The sequence below is a fragment of the Colobus angolensis genome, unplaced genomic scaffold (genome assembly GCF_000951035.1).
Source record: "Colobus angolensis palliatus isolate OR3802 unplaced genomic scaffold, Cang.pa_1.0 Scaffold145, whole genome shotgun sequence".
In the NCBI taxonomy this organism is placed as follows: Eukaryota; Metazoa; Chordata; class Mammalia; order Primates; family Cercopithecidae; genus Colobus; species Colobus angolensis.
The window spans coordinates 1721748-1742159 of record NW_012114544.1 but is presented as its reverse complement, the minus strand read 5'-3'; the positions used below and the strand labels follow the sequence as shown (position 1 = coordinate 1742159).

General features: G+C 36.6%; 1 protein-coding gene across 1 annotated transcript in view; it reads right to left on the bottom strand.

Annotated features, from left to right (window-relative positions):
* Positions 1 to 20412, bottom strand: part of INTU (inturned planar cell polarity protein) — a 96100-nt gene that overhangs the window by 15157 nt on the left and 60531 nt on the right. The window contains exons 8-9 of the mRNA XM_011935591.1: positions 19484 to 19673; positions 3467 to 3520 (exon numbers count right to left, since the gene is read on the bottom strand). Coding sequence (XP_011790981.1) covers positions 3467 to 3520; positions 19484 to 19673 — 244 coding nt within the window. The remainder of the gene's footprint in view (positions 1 to 3466; positions 3521 to 19483; positions 19674 to 20412) is intronic.

The following is a 20412-nucleotide window of genomic DNA, read 5'->3' as shown; positions in this document are numbered from 1 at the left end:
CAGAACAAAATATACACTATCATCTGATTTTTGTTAAAAATAGCATCCCCACCAACCATGTACATGTGTGTTGGTTTGTGTGTGGGAATGTATGTATATGGAAAAAGGTCTGGAAGGATACATTCCAATCCATAAGAGCAGTTACACCTGGGGATGGAAGTGAGAGAAAGGGATAAGCGAAGGTATTTGCTTTTAATAACCATGCTTAGAGCTTCACCCTGTACACAGCTATTACTTTTATAAGCTTTTTTTCTTTTTAAAAAACCCAACGAAACCTAAAGAAAACTAAAAACTGGAAATAACACAGCCATTCCTCAGTCAGGGAATGGATAAACAAATTGTGATACATGTATATGATAGAATACTACTATTCAGCAATATTAAGGACTGAACTGCCTGCACAGTAGCAGGAATGAATCTTAAATCCATTATGCTAAGTTAAAGCCAGACACAAAAATTACCTACTGTATGATTATTTATTTATTTAAATTCTCAAGACACATGTGGAGTGTCTGGTTTATTCAAAGGGGCTGTCAGAGGCCCGACCATGGAGCAGGAACCAAATAGTTGGGAGCTATGGGGCTGAACAGGGCAGGGATGCCCAGGTACGAGAAAGGGGGGTGTGCTGAGCAACCAGAGCAGCATTAGAGCCAGGTTGAGCAGGATGATTCACTTTATACGACATCCTGAAAAAGGCAAAATCATGGGGACAGAACACAGATCAGTGATTGCCAGAGGTTGGGGGTATAGAGAGGGGTTGACTATAAAGGGGAAAGAAGAATTTACTGAATGTAAATTATACCTTAATAATAATTTTTAAAAACTAAGGAAAACATAGCATTAGGATTAACTCTTTAATTTCACCAAAAAGTACAGAATAGATCCTTATTTTCATATTTTTTTAATTAAGGCAAAATTCAATGTGAAGTATTCTGAGTTTTGACAAATGCATATAGCTATGTAAGCACCACCAAAATCAAAATGTAGGACAGTTCCCTCAGCACCTCCCTAAACCAACTTTTTTTCTGAGTAGTAGTCCATTCCTGGATATACCAGAATTTGTTCTGGTATTCACACCTGCTGATGGACAGTTAAGTTATTTGAGTTGTTTCCACTTTTTGGCTATTACAAATAAAGTTATCTTGTATACAGGTCTCTGTATTACATATGCTTTCGTTCTCTTGGTTTAAAAAGATAGGAACAGACTGGTTGAATTATATGGTAGGTATATGTTTAGGTTATTAAGAAATTGCCAAACCGTTTTCCAAAGTAGTTGTACCATTTTACATTCTCAATTTATCCATTTTTTCTTTTATGAATTGTGGTTTTCTTTTTTTTCTTCTTCTTCTTTTTTTTTTTTTTTTTACTGTATCTAGGAATCCCAATAGATTATTTTTAGCCATAGAAAATATTGTTAATTCCACTGCTCGTTAAAATAGTGTTCTATAAAGGCAGGAATTAGATTTTTTAAGTTCCAAAAATCAGGTATTTTAATACTTTAGTTCTGAACTGCTCCTAATGGTTAATATCCATCTAAACATTTTCCATTACTCAAAAAATTATGAGCCATAAGAGTTTACCATGCCTAAATTTCTATTATTTTTACAGACAAAACACCCTTCCATTTGTTTAGGGTGTTTGTTAAGACTGAGTTACCCCTTCAAGTTAACATTCTCCTCCCAATTTCACTGGCAATCTTCTTGAGAATAATCCACACTTCATGGCTTTTACTTCCCTTACTTCCCATTTACTTTGTAAAAGAACTTTTATTACTGAGAATTTTAGCATATACAAAAAGGGAATTGTATAATTAGTTCCTGTATAGCCATCACCACCCAGGTTTAACTATGACCAGTCCATGGCTCATCTTGTTTCATCTGTATCATCATCTTCCCTTCCTCCTGCTGAATTATTTCAAAACCAGTACCAGACATTATATCATTTCATCTGTAAACACTTCAGAATATATGTATAAAACAGAAGGAATTTAAAAATACATATAATCATAATACCATTATCACAATATAAAGAATTATTTTCATCTAATACCCAGTCATTTGTGCTTACATTTCCTTGAATGTATGAGACTCATGAATAGATTCAGCCTCATCTATGAGATTCATTGTCTCATAATGTTTTTAAAACTTTGTTTGAATTAGGATCTAAGAAAGGACGTATATACACTTGGTTGATAATATTCAGTCTCTTGTAACTGAGTTCTCTCTCAACTTCTCTCCCTTCTCCCCAACTTCAGACCACCCTTTTCTAATTTATTTGGAGAAGAAACTGTCCTGCAGTATTTGCCAGTCTGGATTTTGCTGACTGCAACCCCTCTTCCCCAAATGGGGTCATTTAACATGCCCCCTTTTCAATGGTATTTCCTAAAAATTAGTAGTTAGATCTTGAGGCCTCATCAAGCATATTTTATAGGTGGTCTATGTGCTTCCGTCAGGAACAACATATTATCTGTTGCTTTTCTGTTTGTGATATTAATAGCTATTGATGACCATTGCCTACATCCATTAATTCATTGAGGGACTGCAAAATGGTGATATTCCAATTCTGTGTCTTTCTTGACATTTCAGTTAGACTACTTTCATAAAAAGAAGCTCTCCTTCACCTCTGTTTGGTAACCTTGACATATGGTTTAGACAGGAAGGGCAGGATAAATGTCTGATTTTTCTTCATTTAACAGTTTTCACAAAAACAAGTTGATGCCCTCATATTCTCCAAAGTTGACTAGCAAGTTCCTTTTTTTTTTTTAATATCTTTATGCACTTATGAACTTATACATATCTGATGTGTTTCAATCTGTTGTAGGCATTTCCTTATAGATGTTCAACAGGGAGCCTCTTCAAGTTGTCTCATGACAATTTGAGCTCTACTATAACGCTATTAATTTTTGGAAAGCCTTCTGAATTTCTGATGTGACAAGATGTTCTCAGACTTATCTTGTACATTTTCAGCCCCAAGTTTGAATGAGCCAATTCTTGACGAGTCCTGGTTCCTTTTGGTGAGAAATGTTATTTATACACCATGGCCTGAGTATTAGTGGTACTTATCGTTACTGCGATGGTCACTATTGCTAGGCCTTTTCATTGGACATAACTAGGAAATACAATAATTAAAAACCATATTGAGACTTCCAATTTAAGTACAGCTCTACAGGGTTCTTATTTAACTTAATCAGTATTACATTTATATTTATTTTCCTCAAAAACTTAGTTCTTAGTGACACCAGTGTAATTAATCATTTTTAATCCCATAATATACATTGTGTAACAACTATTTCAACTGAGTAGAAAATCCTAAGGCAAGAAAATGGATTTTGTCACAGTCAAAACAGAGGCCTAATGTGTATTTCAAGATTCTTATATATCCACTTGGTAAATATTTAGAATAATGACTGGTATACAAAATAAGAATTCAACATTGAGCCTTTTGTAAAACCCACTCCTTCTCTTACCAGTTCTGCAAAATCTGCAGCCTCCAACTCACTTAATGCCATGTCTAATTCCATCTATGTTAAAAAAAAAAAAAAAGAGTAACATAAGCATTTGACTCATATTAGTTACTTTTTTAGTAATGGCCATATAAAAAATGCTTAATTACTACTTGAAAATTGAGTATCTTTCTCCTTTGTGTTACTTAGGAAATGTCTCAAAATGGAACATAATGTTTTTAAGCTTTGCAATTATAAAACAGTTTACTTATTTAACATATTGTTTTTAAGCTTTGCAAACATAAAACAACTTACTCATTTAACATAACATACTTCAACTAAATCTCAATAACTGCAAAATGGTCTTCAGCATATATTCAATGCATAGTAAATTTATGAGCTTCAAAAGTTGCTTTCCAGTTTTAAGTTAGAAATTAATTTAAGCCTTTTGATTTCATAGAAGAAAATGAAAATCAGTCTTAAGGTAGCCAACTTATTTTGAGTTGTTCTTGTTTCTCCATTTCTGTATATTACTCAACAGTTGGATTCTTGAAAAATATCATCTTCCCTGTCTTTCTCCTGGACACAATGTTTTGCATTCAAGGGTTGTCAATCTTTATTCCTAGATTAAAACACAAAGGCAAGTGTTCCTCTGGAATCTGGCACAGTTCAACTATCCCAGAGAGTTATCAGAAAAAAAATCTCTTACTTAGGATTTGGGTTTTGTTTCTATGGAAATTGCCTGAGCTCTTTCATGTATCACCTTTGTTCTTTGAAGCATTCCAAATTTAAAAACAGAATAAATTTAATCTGAAGTTTAATCTGTGATACAAATATATATATAAATCAAAACTATTGGCAATTGAATTTTATAGCATACATGCTATTTGTGAATAAGAACCCCCCCCCTTTTTTTTTGAGATGGAATCTCGCTCTGTCGCCCTGGCTGGTGTGCACTGGTGCAATCTCAGCTCACTGCAATCCACCTCCCAGAGAATCTTTTTTTTTTCTTTAAAGGCCAAGGCACTCTCTGCAGGACTGTTTCACACACTAACTGTGTCTTACTGAGATGACAAAAGCTTTTGAAATATTAGTCATGCCTTTCAATGCTTTTCACACAGTATGAGTTATTACTCATTTGTGACCTACATTTTTCTGCATCTAGCAAATACTTCAGGTTCCCTTTTTTTGTGGCTATTAGTCTGTCTTATGAAAAACCACAGGACAAAAAATTACTGATTTGTGGTATTTGATCTCAGAAACTGTTCAGTGAGTTACTATTCCTGCTACTAAACTCTACAGGCTAATTAATGTACAAGATTACTATAATATATATGTTTGTTTATATTCCTTAAATGAAAATATAAAAATATCTTTTCTCTTAATTATTTCACTGTACCCTAGGAAAATATGATTGAAAAAAAAACAAAAAAACCAAAATGAGGAAATTCTCAAATACCTGGGAAGAAAAACTAAAGTAAGACCTCATCATATACTAAACCTGGAACACATAAGTTTTTTCCAAGTTAAAAATAACTACTTAGTTTGTTTTTAAAAATAAGCAAGCAAAAATAACTATTTCCATCTAAAATTGCCAGGCATAAGTTACCTCACACACGATTTTTTTTTTTTTGAGATGGAGTCTCCCTCTGATGCCCAAGCTGGAGTGCCAGTGGTGCAATCTTGGCTCACTGCAAGCTCTGCCTCCTGGGTTCACGCCATTCTCCTGCCTCTGCCTCCCAAGTAGCTGGGACTATAGCGCCCACCACCATGCCCGGCTAATTTTTTGTATTTTCAGTAGAGACGGGGTTTTGCTGTGTTAGCCAGGATGGTCTCGATCTCCTGACCTTGTGAGCCGCCCACCTCAGCCTCCCAAAGTGCTGGGATTACAGGTATGAGCCACTGTGACTGGCCTCACACACATTTTAAACTAGATTTCTTTTTTGGACGTAGTTTCACTCTGGTTGCCCAGGCTGGAGTGAAATGGTGTGATCTCGGCTCACCGCAACCTCCGCCTCTCAGGTTCAAGTGATTCTCCTGCCTCAGCTTCCCACGTAATTGGGATTCTAGGCATGCACCACCACGCCCAGCTTATTTTGTATTTTTAGTAGAGACGGGGTTTCTCCATGTTGGTCAGGCTGGTCTCGAACTCCCAACCTCAGGTGATCTGCCCGCTTCGGCCTCCCAAAGTGCTGGGATTACAAGCATAAGACACCACACCTGGCCTTTAACTAGATTTCTTAAGGCATTAAATTCCTTAATATTTCCTATGAGAAGATACATAGTCAATAAATCCTACTATTTTTACTACAATGAGAAATCTCAAGAGAAATGGAATCAATCTAAGTGTTCATCAACAGATGAATGGATAAAGAAAATGTGCTATATATACATAATGGAATACTATTCAGCCATAAAAAAGAACAAAATCCTGTCATTTATGACAATACAGATGAACCTAGAGGGCATTATGTTAAATGAAATAAGCCAGGCACAGAAAGACAACTACCACATGATCTCACTCATATGTGGAACCTAAAAAAGCTGATATCACAGGAGAGCAGAATGGTGATTACCAAAGGCTTGGTTAGTTAGGGGAGAGGGTGAATGAGGAAATGTTGGTCAAAGGAATTACAATCACAGATAAGACGAGTCAAATTTAAAAAATTTATTTAGAACAGATAAGCTTACAGAAATGAAAACTATGCAAATGATTGCCTGGGGCTAGAGGGGTAGGGAGAAGAAGAAATTGGGAGGGGAAAGAGAGAAGTGAATAATAACTACTAATGGTCACAGAATTTCTTTATTAGATGGTGAAATGTTCTAAAATTGACTGTGGTGATGGTTAGGCAGCTCTGTGAACAGACTAAAAAATATTGGATTGTACATTTTAAATGGGAAAATTCTATGGTATGTGAAATATCTCAATGAAGCCATTAAGGAAAAAGAACTTAAGTTCATGTAACTACTGTTCAAGCTGAAAATTTAAAATACACTGAGTAGAGAATCTTGACTATTAAACTGCTGTGCTATACTGCCTTAAATAAGTAATTGGCAATTTAAACAGATAGGGCTTTATTGGTCTAAAATAGTGAGGTTTAATAATTTACTCTCATGTCTCCGAATGTTTCAGTATAAAGTGAAGGTCTTAAAAATATTTTGAACTAAAAAAAATGAAATCACAACTTATCAAAACTTATGTGGTGCAGGAAAAGTGGTGCTTGGGGGAAATTTATAGCATTAAATGCATATATTAAAAAAGAAGAGAGATTTAAAATCAATAATCTACGTTTCTATTTTAAGAAACTAAAACAAAAAGCAAATTAAATCTAAAATATGCAGAAGAGCAGAAATAATAAAAAATTAGAGGAGAAATCAATGACAATGAAAACAGGAAAGCCATAGAGAAAAATCAATGAAACCAAAAGCTGGTTCTTCGAAAAAAAATCAATAAAATGTATAAGCCTCTAGCCTAACTAAGATAAAAATAGAGAGGACACAAATTACTAATAGCAAAAATGAAAGTGGGGGCATTAGTACAGAGTCCATGGGCATTAAAAGGATAGGAGAAGAATACTGTAAACAACCCCATGCTCACAAATTTGATAACCTAGATGGAATGGAAAATTCCTTGAATGATACCAGAAGAAACAGATACTATAAATTGGTCTATACTTATTAAAGAAATTGAATCAATAACGATTTAATCAACTTGCAAAAGCAGAATGCACCAGGCCCAGATGGGTAGACTGGTGAATTCTACCAAACATTTAAGTAAGAAATTATACCAATTCTCTATAATTTCTTTCAGAAGACAGAAACAGAGGGAATACTTCCTAACTCATTCTATGAGGTCAGCATTACCCTAATACTAAAACTAGACAAAGACATTATAACAGCAAACAAACAAACAAAAAAAGACAGATCAGTATCTTTCATGAACACAGATTCAAAAACGTCCAATAAAATATTAGCAGAGGGAATCCAACAATGTCTAAAAAGAAATATACACCACAGCCAAGGGAGATTTATCGCAGGTATGCAAGGCAGGTTTGACATTCAAAAACCAATTAATGTAATCCATCAAATCAATGGAAAAAAAATCACATGATTCTATCAATATATGCAGAAAAAGCATTTGAAAAAATCCGATACCCCTTCATGATAAAAACTCTTAATATACTAGGAACAGAGGGAAACTTCTTCATCTTGATAAAGAATATCTACAAAAAACCTAGTTAACTTCATACTTAATGGTGAGAAATGAGATACTTCCTAAGATCAGAAAGGGGAAAGGATGTTCCCTACCACCACTCCTTTTCAACATCATACTGGGAGGTCTAGCTAATGCAATAAGGCAAGAACATGAAATAAATGATTGGGAAGGAAGAAATAAAACTGTCTTTGTTTATAGATGACATGATTGTTTACACAGAAAATCTGCAAGAATTGACACAATCTTATATATTACAATTTTCTATATTAACGTTATATACTGCATCAGTATATAAGGAACCTCTGCCTCCCGGGTTCAAGTGATTCTCCCACCTCAGCCTCCTGAGTAGCTGGGCCTACAGGCATGTGCCACCACACTTGGCTTATTTTGTATTTTTTGGTAGAGGTGGGGTTTCACCATGTTGGCCAGGCTGGTCTTGAACTCCTGACCTCAAGTGATCCGCTCACCTCAGCCTCCCAAAGCGCTGGGATTACAGGCATGAGTCACTGTACCCAGCATAAAAGTCAATTGCTTTCCTATATACCAGCAATGAATAAGTGGAATTTGAAATTAAAAACACAATATCACATACCTTAGCATTCCCCAAAATAAAATATACTTAGTTATAATACTTAGTTATAAATTTAACAAAGTATACACAATATCTGTATGAAGAAAACTACCATACTCTGATAAATGAAATCCAAGGAGAACTAAACAAATGGAGAGATATTCCATGTTCATGGATAGAAGACTCAATATTGTCAAGATGTCAGTTCTTCACAACTTGATCTATATATGCAATGCAATCCCAATCAAAATTCCAACGAGGTATTCTAAAGTTTATATGGAGAAGCAAAAGACCAAGAATAGCCAGTACAATATTTAATGACAAGAACAGTCTTGGGACTGATACTATCCTACTTTAAGACTTAATATAAACCTACAGTAATCAAGACATCGTATTATTGGTGAAAGAACAGACAAATGCGTCAATGGAACACAGAGTCCACAAATACACCCACATAAATACTGTCAACTGACCTTTGACAAAGAAACAAATAGAATGTAAAAAGCAAAGATGGTCTTTTCAACAAATGGTGCTAGAACAACTGGGCACCCATATAAAAAAATATCAATCTAGACACACACCATACACCCTACACAAAAATTAACTCTAAGTGGACCATATGTCTAAATGTAAAATGCTTAACTATAAAATTCCTAGAACATGGGAGAAAATTTAGATGACATTGGGTCTGACACTAACTTTTTAGATACAACACCAAAACCACAATCCATGAAACTAATAAGCTAGACTTCATTAAACTAAAAACTATTGCTCTGCAAAATACGATGTCAATAGAATAAGATGAGCCGCAGACTGGGAGAAAATATTTGAAAAAGACACATCTGATAAAGAACAATTATCTAAAATATACAAAGACCTCTTAAAACTCCACAATAAGAACACATACAAAAAAATTTGAAAATGGTTGAGAACAGGATTAAGATGGCAGATAGGAGGCAAGACTAGTTTGCAGCTCTTGCTCGAATGGACAGGGCTGCATGTGGACATTCACATCGTGAACTTTTGCTCCAAGAACTATGGCAGAAACATACCAGGAAAGCTGAGAAAATCCATAGACCCTTTGAAGGAACTGGATCACCGCTGCAGGCTCCCTGAGATGCTGAAAAACTGTGAGTCTGCTTGCTTTCTCCATGGGGAGGCTCCTGGTCTGGGGCAAGTTCTAAGCTCTGGTCACTGGCTGCCTAGAAATAGACTCGGTGCTGTTGAGGGGGCATGGTGGGAGTGAGACTGGCCTTTAGGACTGCAGGCTGTGTGGGAGAGGGGTAAGGCCCGTGACTGCCGGTTTTCCCCTACTTCCCTGGTGACCTGTATGACTCAGCAGAGGCAGCCATAATCCCCCCTAGGAATATAACTTCATTGGACCGGGAACTGCACCTCCATCCCCCACAGCAGCTGTGGCAAGCCCTGCCCAAGAAGAGTTGAAGCTCAGACAATAACAAGCTCAGGGGCCTATCCCTGTCTCCAACTAGTAGTATTTCTCTACCCACCCTGGTAGCCAAAGACAAAGGTCATAATCTCTTGGGAGCTCTATGGCTCTGCCCACTGCCTGAGAAACCTGAATACTTAACCAAGTGTCCCTAGGGCAAGTTTACATCCTCCCTAGATGACTGCAGCTGATGCACTCTTGAAAGTGCCACCTCCTGACTGGAGGCCAACATAAAATCAGTGCACTAAACAAAAACACAACCAGGGACACCTTACAGAGTCCACTTCACTCCATTGCTACGTGCATTGGAGCAGGTGCTGATATCCACGGCTGCAAGACCTGAAGATGGATCACATCACAGGACTCTTTGCAGACACTTCCCAGTACCAGCCTGGAGCCCGGTAGCTCTGCTGGGTGGCTAGACCAAGAAGAGCAAAAACCATCACTACAGTTCAGCTCTCAGGAAGCTCCATTCCTAGGGGAAGGGGGAGAACACCACATCAAGGGATCATCCCATGGGACAAAAGAATCTGAAGAGCAGCCCACGAATCCCAGATCTTCACTCTGACATAGTCTACCCAAATGAGAAGGAACCAGAAAAACAATTCTGGTAATATGAGAAAACAAGGGTTTTTTTTTTTAACACCTTCAGAAGATCACACCAGCTCACCAGCAATGGATCTAAACCAAGATGAAATCTCTGAATTGCCAGAAAAAGAATTCAGAAGGTCAAATATTAAGCTAATCAAGGAGGCACCAGACAAACATGAAGTCCAACTTAAAGAAATGAAAAATATTATATGGGATATGAAAGGAAAAACAGATAGCATAAATAAAAAACAGTCACAACTTTTGGAAATCAAGGACACACTTAAGAGAAATACAAAATATACTGGAAACTCTCATAACAGAATCAAACAAGCAGAAGAAAGAACTTCAGAGCTTGAAGACAAGGCTTTTGAATTAACCCAATCCATCAAATACAAAGAAAAAAGAATTAAAAAAAAAAATGAACAAAGCCTCCAAGAAGTTCGGGACTATATTAAACGTCCAAACCTAAGAATAAGGTTCCTGAGGAAGAAGAGAAATCTAAAAGTTTGGAAAACATATTTGAGGGAATTAATTGAGGAGAATTTCCCCAGCCTTGCTAGAGATCTAAATATCCAAATACACGAAGCTCAAAGAACACCTGCGAAATTCATCACAAAAAGATCATCACCTAGGCACATAGTGATCAAGTTATCTAAAGTCAAGACAAAGGAAAAATCTTAAGAGCTGTAAGACAAAAGCATCACGTAACCTATAAAGGAAAACTTATCATATTAACAGCAGAAACACAAAAAGCTAGAAGGGATTGGGGTCCTATTTTTAGATGCTTTAAACAAAACCATTATCAGGCAAGAATTTTGTATCCAGTGAAATGAAGCTTCGTAAATGAAGAAAAGATATAGTCTTTTCCAGACAAACAAATGCTTCAAGAACTCATCACTACCAAGCCAACACTAGAAGAATTGCAAAAACTAGCTCCAAATCTTGAAACAAATCCTCAAAGTACATTAAAGGAGAACCTGCTTAAAGCATAAATCTCACAGGACCTATATAATGACAATAAAATTTTAAAAGATGAAGGCATTCAGGCAACAGATAGCATGATGAATAATAGTATCTCACATCTCAATACTAACATTGAATGTACATAGCCTAAATGTTCCATTTAAAAAATACAGAATGCACTGCACTCCGGCCTGAGAGACAGAGCAAGACTCCGTCTCATAAAAAAAAAAAAAGAAAGAAAGAAAGAAAGGAAAAGAAAAGATACAGAATGGATAAGAATTCACCAACCATGTTTCTGCTATCTTCAGAAGACTCACCTAACACATAAAGGTCTCATACAAACTCAAGGTAAAGAGGTAGAAAAAAATATTCCATGCAAATGGACACCAAAAGCGAGCAAGAGTAGCTATTCTTATTTCAGACAAAATAAACTTCTAAGCAACAGCAGTTAAAAAAGACAAAGAGGGGCCAAGCACGGTGGCTCACGCCTGTAATCCCAGCACTTTGGGAGGCCGAGGTGGGCAGATTACGAGGTCAAGAGATTGAGACCATCCTGGCTAACACAGTGAAACTTCGTCTCTACTAAAAATACAAAAAGTTAGCCGGGCGTGGTGGTGGGCACCTGTAGTCCCAGCTACTCGGGAGGCTGAGGCAGGAGAATGGTGTGAACCTGGGACGTGGAGCTTGCAGTGAGCTGAGATTGCGCCAATGCACTCCAGCCTGGGTGACAGAGCAAGACTCCATCTCAAAAAAAAAAAAAAAAACGAAAAGAAAAGAAAAAAAGACAAAGAGGGACATTATATAATGATAAATGACTAGTCCAACAGGAAAATATTACAATTCTAAATATATATGCACCTAACACTGGAGTTCCCAGATTTATACAACAATTACTACTAGTCCTAAGAAATGATTATAGATGTTAACGCAATAGTAGTTGGGGACATTAATACTCCACTGACAGCACTAGACAGGTCATTAAGACAGAAAGTCAACAAAGAAACAATGGACTTAAACTATACCCACAAACAAATGGACTTAACAGATATTTACAGAACATTCTACCCAACAACTACAGAATATACATTCTATTCATCGGCACATGGAACATTCTCCAAGATAGACCATATGATAGACCACAAAACAAGTCTCAACAAATATAAGAAAATTGAAATTATAGCAAGTACTCTCTTAGACCACAGAATAAAATTGGAAATTATCTCCAAAAGGAACCCTCAAAACCATCCAAGTACATGGAAATTAAATAACCTCTACTGAATGACTGTTGGGTCAACAATGAAATCAAGATGGAAACTGAAACATTCTTTGAACTGAACAATAATAGTGACACAACCTATCAAAACCTTGGATACAGCAAAGGTGGTGCTAAGAGGAAAGTTCATAGCATTAAATGCCTACATCAGAAAGCCTGAAAGAGCACAAATAGACCCTCTAAGGTCACACACTCCAAGCAGCCAGAGACACAAGAACAAACCAAACCCAAACCCAGCAGAAGAAAAGAAATAACCAAGATCAGAGCAGAACTAAATAAAACGAAAACAACAACAACAAAAATACAAAAGATAAATGAAAGAAAAATCGGGTTCTTTGAAAAGATATATAAAATTGATAGACCATTAGAAAGATTAACCAAGAAAAGAGAGAAGATCCAAATACATTCAATTAGAAATAAAATGGGAGATATTACAACTGATACCACAGAAACACAAAAGATTACTAAAAGCTACTAAGGACACCTTTATGCACACAAACTAGAAAACTTAAAAGAGTTGGATAAATTCCTGGAAATATACAACCATCCTAGATTAAACAAGGAAGATATAGGATCTCTGAACAGACAAATAACAAGTAGTGAGATTGACATGGTTATGGAAAAACTGCCAACAAAAAAAGTTCAGGACCAGACACACTCACAGATAAATTCCGTCAGACATTAAAAAAAGAATTGGTACCAATCCTATTGACACTATTCTGAACCACACAAAAAGAGGGATCCTCCCTAAACCATTGTATGAAGCCAGTATCACCCTAACACCCAAACCAGGGAAGGACATAACAGAAAAAGAAAACTACAGACTGATATCCCTGATGAACATAGGTGCAAAAATCCTCAACAAAATACTAGTGAATCAAATCCAATAGCATATCAAAAAGATAATCCACCATGATCAAGTGGGTTTCATACCAGGAATGCAGGGATGGTTTAACATATATATGTCAATACATGATACACCACATAAACAGAACTTAAAAAAAAAATCACATGATCATCTCAATAGACGCAGAAAAGGCATTTGACAAAATCCAGCATCCCTCTATGATTAAAACCAACCCTCAGCAAAATCAGCATACAAGGGACATAACTTAAGGTTATAAAAGGCACCTATGACAAACGTACAGCCAATATTATACTGAATGGGGAAAAGTTGAAAGCATTCCTCCTGAGAACTGGAACAAAACAAGGATGCCCACTTTCACCACTTCTATTCAACACAGTACTCAAAGTCCTAGCAAGGGAAATCAGACAAGAGAAAAAAATAAAGGGCATCTAAATAAGTAAAGAAGAAGTCAAACTGTCACTCTTTGCTAATGGTATGACTGTATACTTAGAAAACCCTAAAGACTCATCCAAAAAGCACCTAGAACTGCTAAATGAATTCAGCGAAGTTTCAGGATACAAAATTAATGTACACAAATCAGTAGCTCTGCTATACACCAACAGTGACCAAGCTGAGAATCAAATCAAGAACTCAACTCCTTTCACGACAGCTGCAAAAAAATATTTAGGAATATAGTGAACCAAGGAGGTGAAAGACCTCTACAAAGAAATCTACAAAACACTGCTGAAAGAAATCATAGATGACACAAACAAATGGAAACACATCCCATGCCCATGGATGGGCAGAATCAATATTGTGAAAATGGCCATACTGCCAAAGGCAATCTACAAATTCAATGCGATTCCCATCAAAATACCACCATCATTCTTCACATAACTAGAAAAACCAATCCTAAAATTAATATTTGGAACCAAAAAAGAGCCCGCATAGCCAAAGCATTACTAAGCAAAAAAATCTGGAGGCATCTCATTACCCAACTTCAAACTATAATATAAAGCCATAGTCACCAAAATGGCATGGTACAAAAATCAGGCACATAGAACCACGGAACAAAATAGAGAACCCAGAAATAAAGCCAAATACTTACAGCCAACTGATCTTTGACAAAGTAAACAAAAACATAAAGTGGGGAAAGGACATCCTATTCAAGAAATGGTGCTGGGCTGGTTGGCAAGCCACATGTGGAAGAATGAAACTGGATCCTGATCTCTCAGACTTATACAAAAATAACTCGAGATGGATCAAAGACTTAAACAAATCTAAGACGTGAAACCACAAAGATGCTAGAAGATAACACGGAAAAACCTTTCTAGACATTGGCTTGGGCAAAGGCTTTATGACCAAGAACCCAAAAGCAAATGCAACAAAAACAAAGATAAATAGATGGGACTTAATTAAACTAAAAAGTTTCTGAATAACAAAATAAATAATCAGCAGAGTTAACACCCCACAGAGTGGGAGAAAATCTTCACAATCTATACATCTGACAAAGGACTAATATCCAGAATCTACAAGGAACTCAAACAAATCAGCAAGAAAAAAACAATCCCATCAAAAAGTGGGCTGAGGAGATGAACAGTTCTCAAAAGAAGATATACAAATGGCTAACCAGCATATGGAAAAATGATCAACACCACTAATGATCAGAGAAATGAAAATCAAAACCACAATGTGATACCACCTCACTCCTGCAACAATGGCCATAATAAAAAAAAAATAGATGTTGGTGTGGATGTGGCAAAAAGGGAACACTTTTATACTGTTGGTAGGAATGTAAACTAGTACAACCACTATGGAAAACACTGTAGAGATTCCTTAACTAAAAGTAGATCTACTGGTTGATCCAGCAATCCCACTACTAGGTATTTACTCAGAGGAAAAAAAATCATTATACGAATAAGATATTTGCACACGTTTACAGCTGCACAATTCACAATTGCAAAATTATGGAACCAGACACCCATTAATCAATGAGTGGATAAAGAAAATGTGGTATATATATACCATGGAACACCACTCAGCCAGAAAAAGGAACAAAATAATGGCTTTGCAGCAACCTGGATGGAATTGGAGACTATTATTCTAAGTGAAGTAACTCAGGAATGGAAAACCAAACATTGTATGTTCTCACTCATATGTGGGAGCTAAGCTATGAGGTTGCAAAGGCTTAAGAATGATACATTGGACTTTGGGAACTTGGGGGAAAGAGCAGGGGGTGGCAAGAGATAAAAGACTACAGGTTAGGTACAGTGTACACTCCTTGGGTGGTGAGTGAACCAAAATCACAGAAATCGCCATTAAAGGAGTTATTCATGTAACCAAACACCACTTCTTCCCCAAAAAACCGACTGAATTTAAAAAAATGGGCCAAAGGCCTTAACAACCAGTTCACCAAAGAAGATATTAAGAAGGCAAATAAGCACATGAGAAGATGTTCCACATCATATGGTCATCAGGGAAATGCAAATTAAAATAACAATGAGGCAGAACTAGACACACAGTAGAATGACCCAAATCCAAAATACTGACAAAACTAAGTCCTGACAAGGATATGGAACAACAGGAACTCTCATTTATTGCTGGTAGGAATACAAAATACAGCCACTTCAGAAGACAGTTTGGTAGTTTCTTACAAAACTAAACATTCTCTTGCTGTTTGACCAAGAATTAATTGTCCAAACGTGGAAGCAACCAAGATTTTCAGCGAATGGATGATTAAACTGTGGTACATCTGAACAATGAAATACTATTCAGCATTAAAAAGCAATGAGCTATCAAGCTGTAAAAAGACAAAGAGGAACTTAAAATGTGTATTACCAAGTGAAAGAATCCAATCTGAAAAGGCTACATACTATATGATTACAACTATATAACATTTGGGAAAATGCAAAATGATGGAGGCAGTGAAAAGATCAATTGTTTCCAGGGGTTAATGGAAAGGGAGGGATGAAAAAGAGGGATAGGCAGAACACAGAGGATTTCCGGGGCTGTGAAACTACTCTGTATACTACTACAAGGATGGATCCATGTCATTATAATCTGTCTAAATCCATAGAATGTACACCACCAAGAATGAACCCTAATGTAAATGATGGACTTTGGGTTATTATGATGTGTCAATGTAGGTTCATCAATTATAACAACTGTACCCCTGTGGTGGGGGAATGTTGATAATGGAGAGGCTATGCATGTGTGATGTATGAGGGAAGGGGGCATGTGGGAAATCTGTACCTTTCTCTCAATTTCAGTGAACCTGAAACTGCAGTAAAAAATAGAATTTAAAAAAAAAACAAACTTCAAATGTTACTGTTATTCAAATTTTATATTAATCAAATAGAGCTTTAGACTACTTTAGCAGAAGGTATCTAGCTCTCTTCCCAAAAGTATTGTTCTTAATCTCCTAATTGGACTAAAAAATATAGAAAACATCTAAGCCAGATCCTCACTGTTTCCTGTGTATTAATTTCACCTGCTCAACTTGACTGTGAACATCTAGAGGTTTTTCTGCATTCTGCAAAGCACTGCACAGACTTGAGAAACCGGCACAATGAACACTGATCTCCACACAGTACTGTTAGATGTAACAAGGATAAAAGCAGCCAAAGTATTGACAAGATAAGCAACAGCTATGTTTTAAGGCAATGAATTAAAAATATATACCAGAATTCACATAGTGATTTCTCAATTTGATATTCTTTTAGGGTGAAATAAAGAAAAGCATATAAATCTTTTAAAGAAATATATGCTAAATTAACAAAAATCTCAATGAAAAAGAGGTAGCCTTCACATGCAATCTGTAAGGCCCCAATAGACAATATTTAAGAACATCTTAAACTTTTTTGAGGAAAGATAATATTTAATCTTAATGTATCTAAATTCTAAACACACTACCCCTAAAACATTAAGTACCTCTACTATTACAGAAAGAAGGGACTATATATTTTGAGGGAAGAGGTTTCTTTAATGAAGAAATTCTGACAGAGGGGCAAGAACCTAGGTAATGGCCAGGTAGAATGGCAAGCCTCAAGAGATGGTATCTTCTGACTCATGAAGTGGGTATGGGCCCTGTGGCTGAGGAAAAAAGACCCCAGAATGAGAATGGGCATGAGACAGTCTTTGGAACCAGGGTCTTTCTCTTTTAAAGGTAAAGTTATCTAGTTACTTTCTATGTTTCTACCTATATTGAACACTTACATCCTTCCGTCCCTCTTCCCTTCCCCTTTCCTTTCCGCTTTCCTTCTCCTTTCCTTTTTTTCTTTTCTCTTCCTTTTTTCCTCTTCTTTTTCCTTTTCCTTTTTCCTTTCCTTTCCTGAGATAGGGTCTCACCCTGTTGCCCCACTGTAGTACAGCGGTGCAATCACAGCCCACTGCAACTATGATAGAGTGGGGAGCCCAACTCCTGGGCTCAAGTAATCCTTCCACCTCAGCCTACTGAGTAGCTGGAACTACAGGTGTGTGCCATCATGCTCTGCTAATGTTTAAAGTTTTTGTGGAGACAGGGTCTCCCTGTGTTGTCCAGGCTGGTCTTGAACTCTTGGCCTCAAGTGATCCTCCCACCTCTGTCTCCCAAAGCATGAGGACTACAGGCATGAGCCACCATGCTCAGCCAATGCTTATATATTTTTATGAACACATTAGTCAGGTAGAATTATATATCCCATACTTTTTAGTTTTTTATACAATTTAAGAAAATGGTAGGCCAGGTGCCATGGCTCATGCCTGTAATCCAGCACTCTAGGAGACTAAGGTGGGCAGATTGCTTGAGCTCAGGAGTTCAAGACCAGCCTGGGAAATATGGAGAAGCCTGGTCTCTACTAAAAAACACAAAAATTAGCCAGGCATGGTGGTGTGCACCTGTAGTCCCAGTTACCCGAGGGGCTGAGTGGGGAAGATCACCCGAGCCTGCAATGTGGAGGATGCAGTGAGTTATGATTACGCCACTGCACTCCCACTCCAGCAGGGGTGACAGAGCGAGACCCTGTCTCAAAAAAAAAAAAAAAAAAAAGAAAAAGAAAGGAAGGAAGGAAAGAAGAAAGGAAGGAAGGAAGGAAGGAGTAATTATTGTTCTGAAATATCAAAAGACCAGGCAGTTGATAGAAATAAGGACAAAATAAAAACACCAGAAGGCAAAGCATCCTTTGAACATGCTCTAACACCTCATCTCCCTTCAAATAGTAATTGTATAATAATGCTCCCATAACTACAACTACAATGTGCCAGGCACAATTCTAAATACTTCATGTGTAATAACTCGTAACTTTTCCATGAAGTAGGGACTATTATTTCTCCCATTTTACAGATGAGGAAACTGAACAAAGTGATTGATACATCAATTTAAATAACTATTAAACTGTCAAAAAGGCATTTATTTGATCATACACTGTAGAGTCTTATGAAGAGTAGGAATTTGAATTAGGTTTCTACTGTAACATAGCCTAGGTTTCTTCATGAGCAGAGAAGTGGCTATGGCATACTGCCTCATTTAATACTAATACAAATGCTGTAACTAAATAGATTATATGGTGATCTACATTGATGAAAATGTCTGAAATAATCTTGTCAATCATTCAATAATAAAGTTATTCTAGGTATACAGATATGACTAAAATCATACTGATAATTCTTAACCATCATACAGTCTTACTATTGGTAGCTATCTATGGGACAAGCCAAAAGCTAATCACATATGTTCATGTAAAAAAAGATTTTGGTAGACTAGTGGGCTTTGTATTTTAACTGAGAATATTGTTAGTCAATCATGTCATCCACTTTTTTTATACAGAAACATAATTCTAACTTGACAACCTTACATTATAAAATCAAAGTCACAAAATTCCAAAGTAAGATACACCATTTAATTATGATTTCTGAAAAGTAGTCCCAGCTTGGACAAAGCTTAAATTTAAAAGTAAGAGGAGAGAGCAAATTTCTACTTATAAAGAATAATTTCTCTTTCTGGGTTTATTGCACTGGACCTCCTATTTTGTCAACAAACTGCCTCTTTAATTTTTAACCATAATTCCAAAAATAACAAAAAGTCTATGAAAAAAGAAGATGCAAGATTATAATAAGGCACCTGGTTCTGGTTCTTCTTTATAATATCTAAGATTACCTTGATTTCCAGTGGAAGTGTGAGCCACCGGACTCCAGGGAGGTTGTCTAAAAGTACTGCACTGGAAGCATCGTACTGCTGAGCACTGGGACTGGCGCTGGAATGCAGTTTCGCAGGCTGAAGTGCTCTTTGAAAGAACAAGTTAAAAAAATGATCCAAGCGAGGAACATTCTCAATCTGGCAAAAGGCACTGGAGAAATAAGAGCTGTAAGTTAGAACAACATATGGAAATGGTGGTCATTTTTTGTGTGCTCCTAAGGGAACTGGATCTTTCCCAACTACATAGGCTATCTTCCTCACTCCTCTCCTTTAATAGAATTGCTGCTAGAATGTTACTGACGGATTGTGTAAAGAAATTCACCCTGTCCATACTTTTTACCCTAAAACTTACTCTCAAATGTATCGAGTAGATGGTTCTATGGAAGAACCACAGGGCTAACACAAGTGACAAATCTATAACAGAAAGGGCTGAAATATCCTTTTTGTAAAAAAGGTAGGTTCTTCTTACCTCTGACTATCTCTCAACCATTTACAACTCCTGAAATCTTTCAGGCAATGTGGAATGATAAAGAGATTTTGAACTTTGTAATAGAACAGATGTGGCATATCACAGCTCTTTGTAGGTAGCTATCAAAGGCAAATCACCTAACTTCTCTCTAACTTTGGTTTCCAACTCTGTAAAAATAGGTTTAATGCAATCTAACTCACATGCAGAATGCCTAGAACATAACAAGCATTAAGTTTTTGTTATGCTTATTATTTACTAGTAAACAGTAAGTACATAATAAGCATAAGTTATTTCCTCCCCTCGTTACTATTGAAGGTATAACATTAAAGAACTCAAAAAACAAAATGACAGAAAAAACCGAAATACTTGGTTTTAGCCATATAAAAGTAACACAGCATTGACTGCAAGCATTTATTGGAAC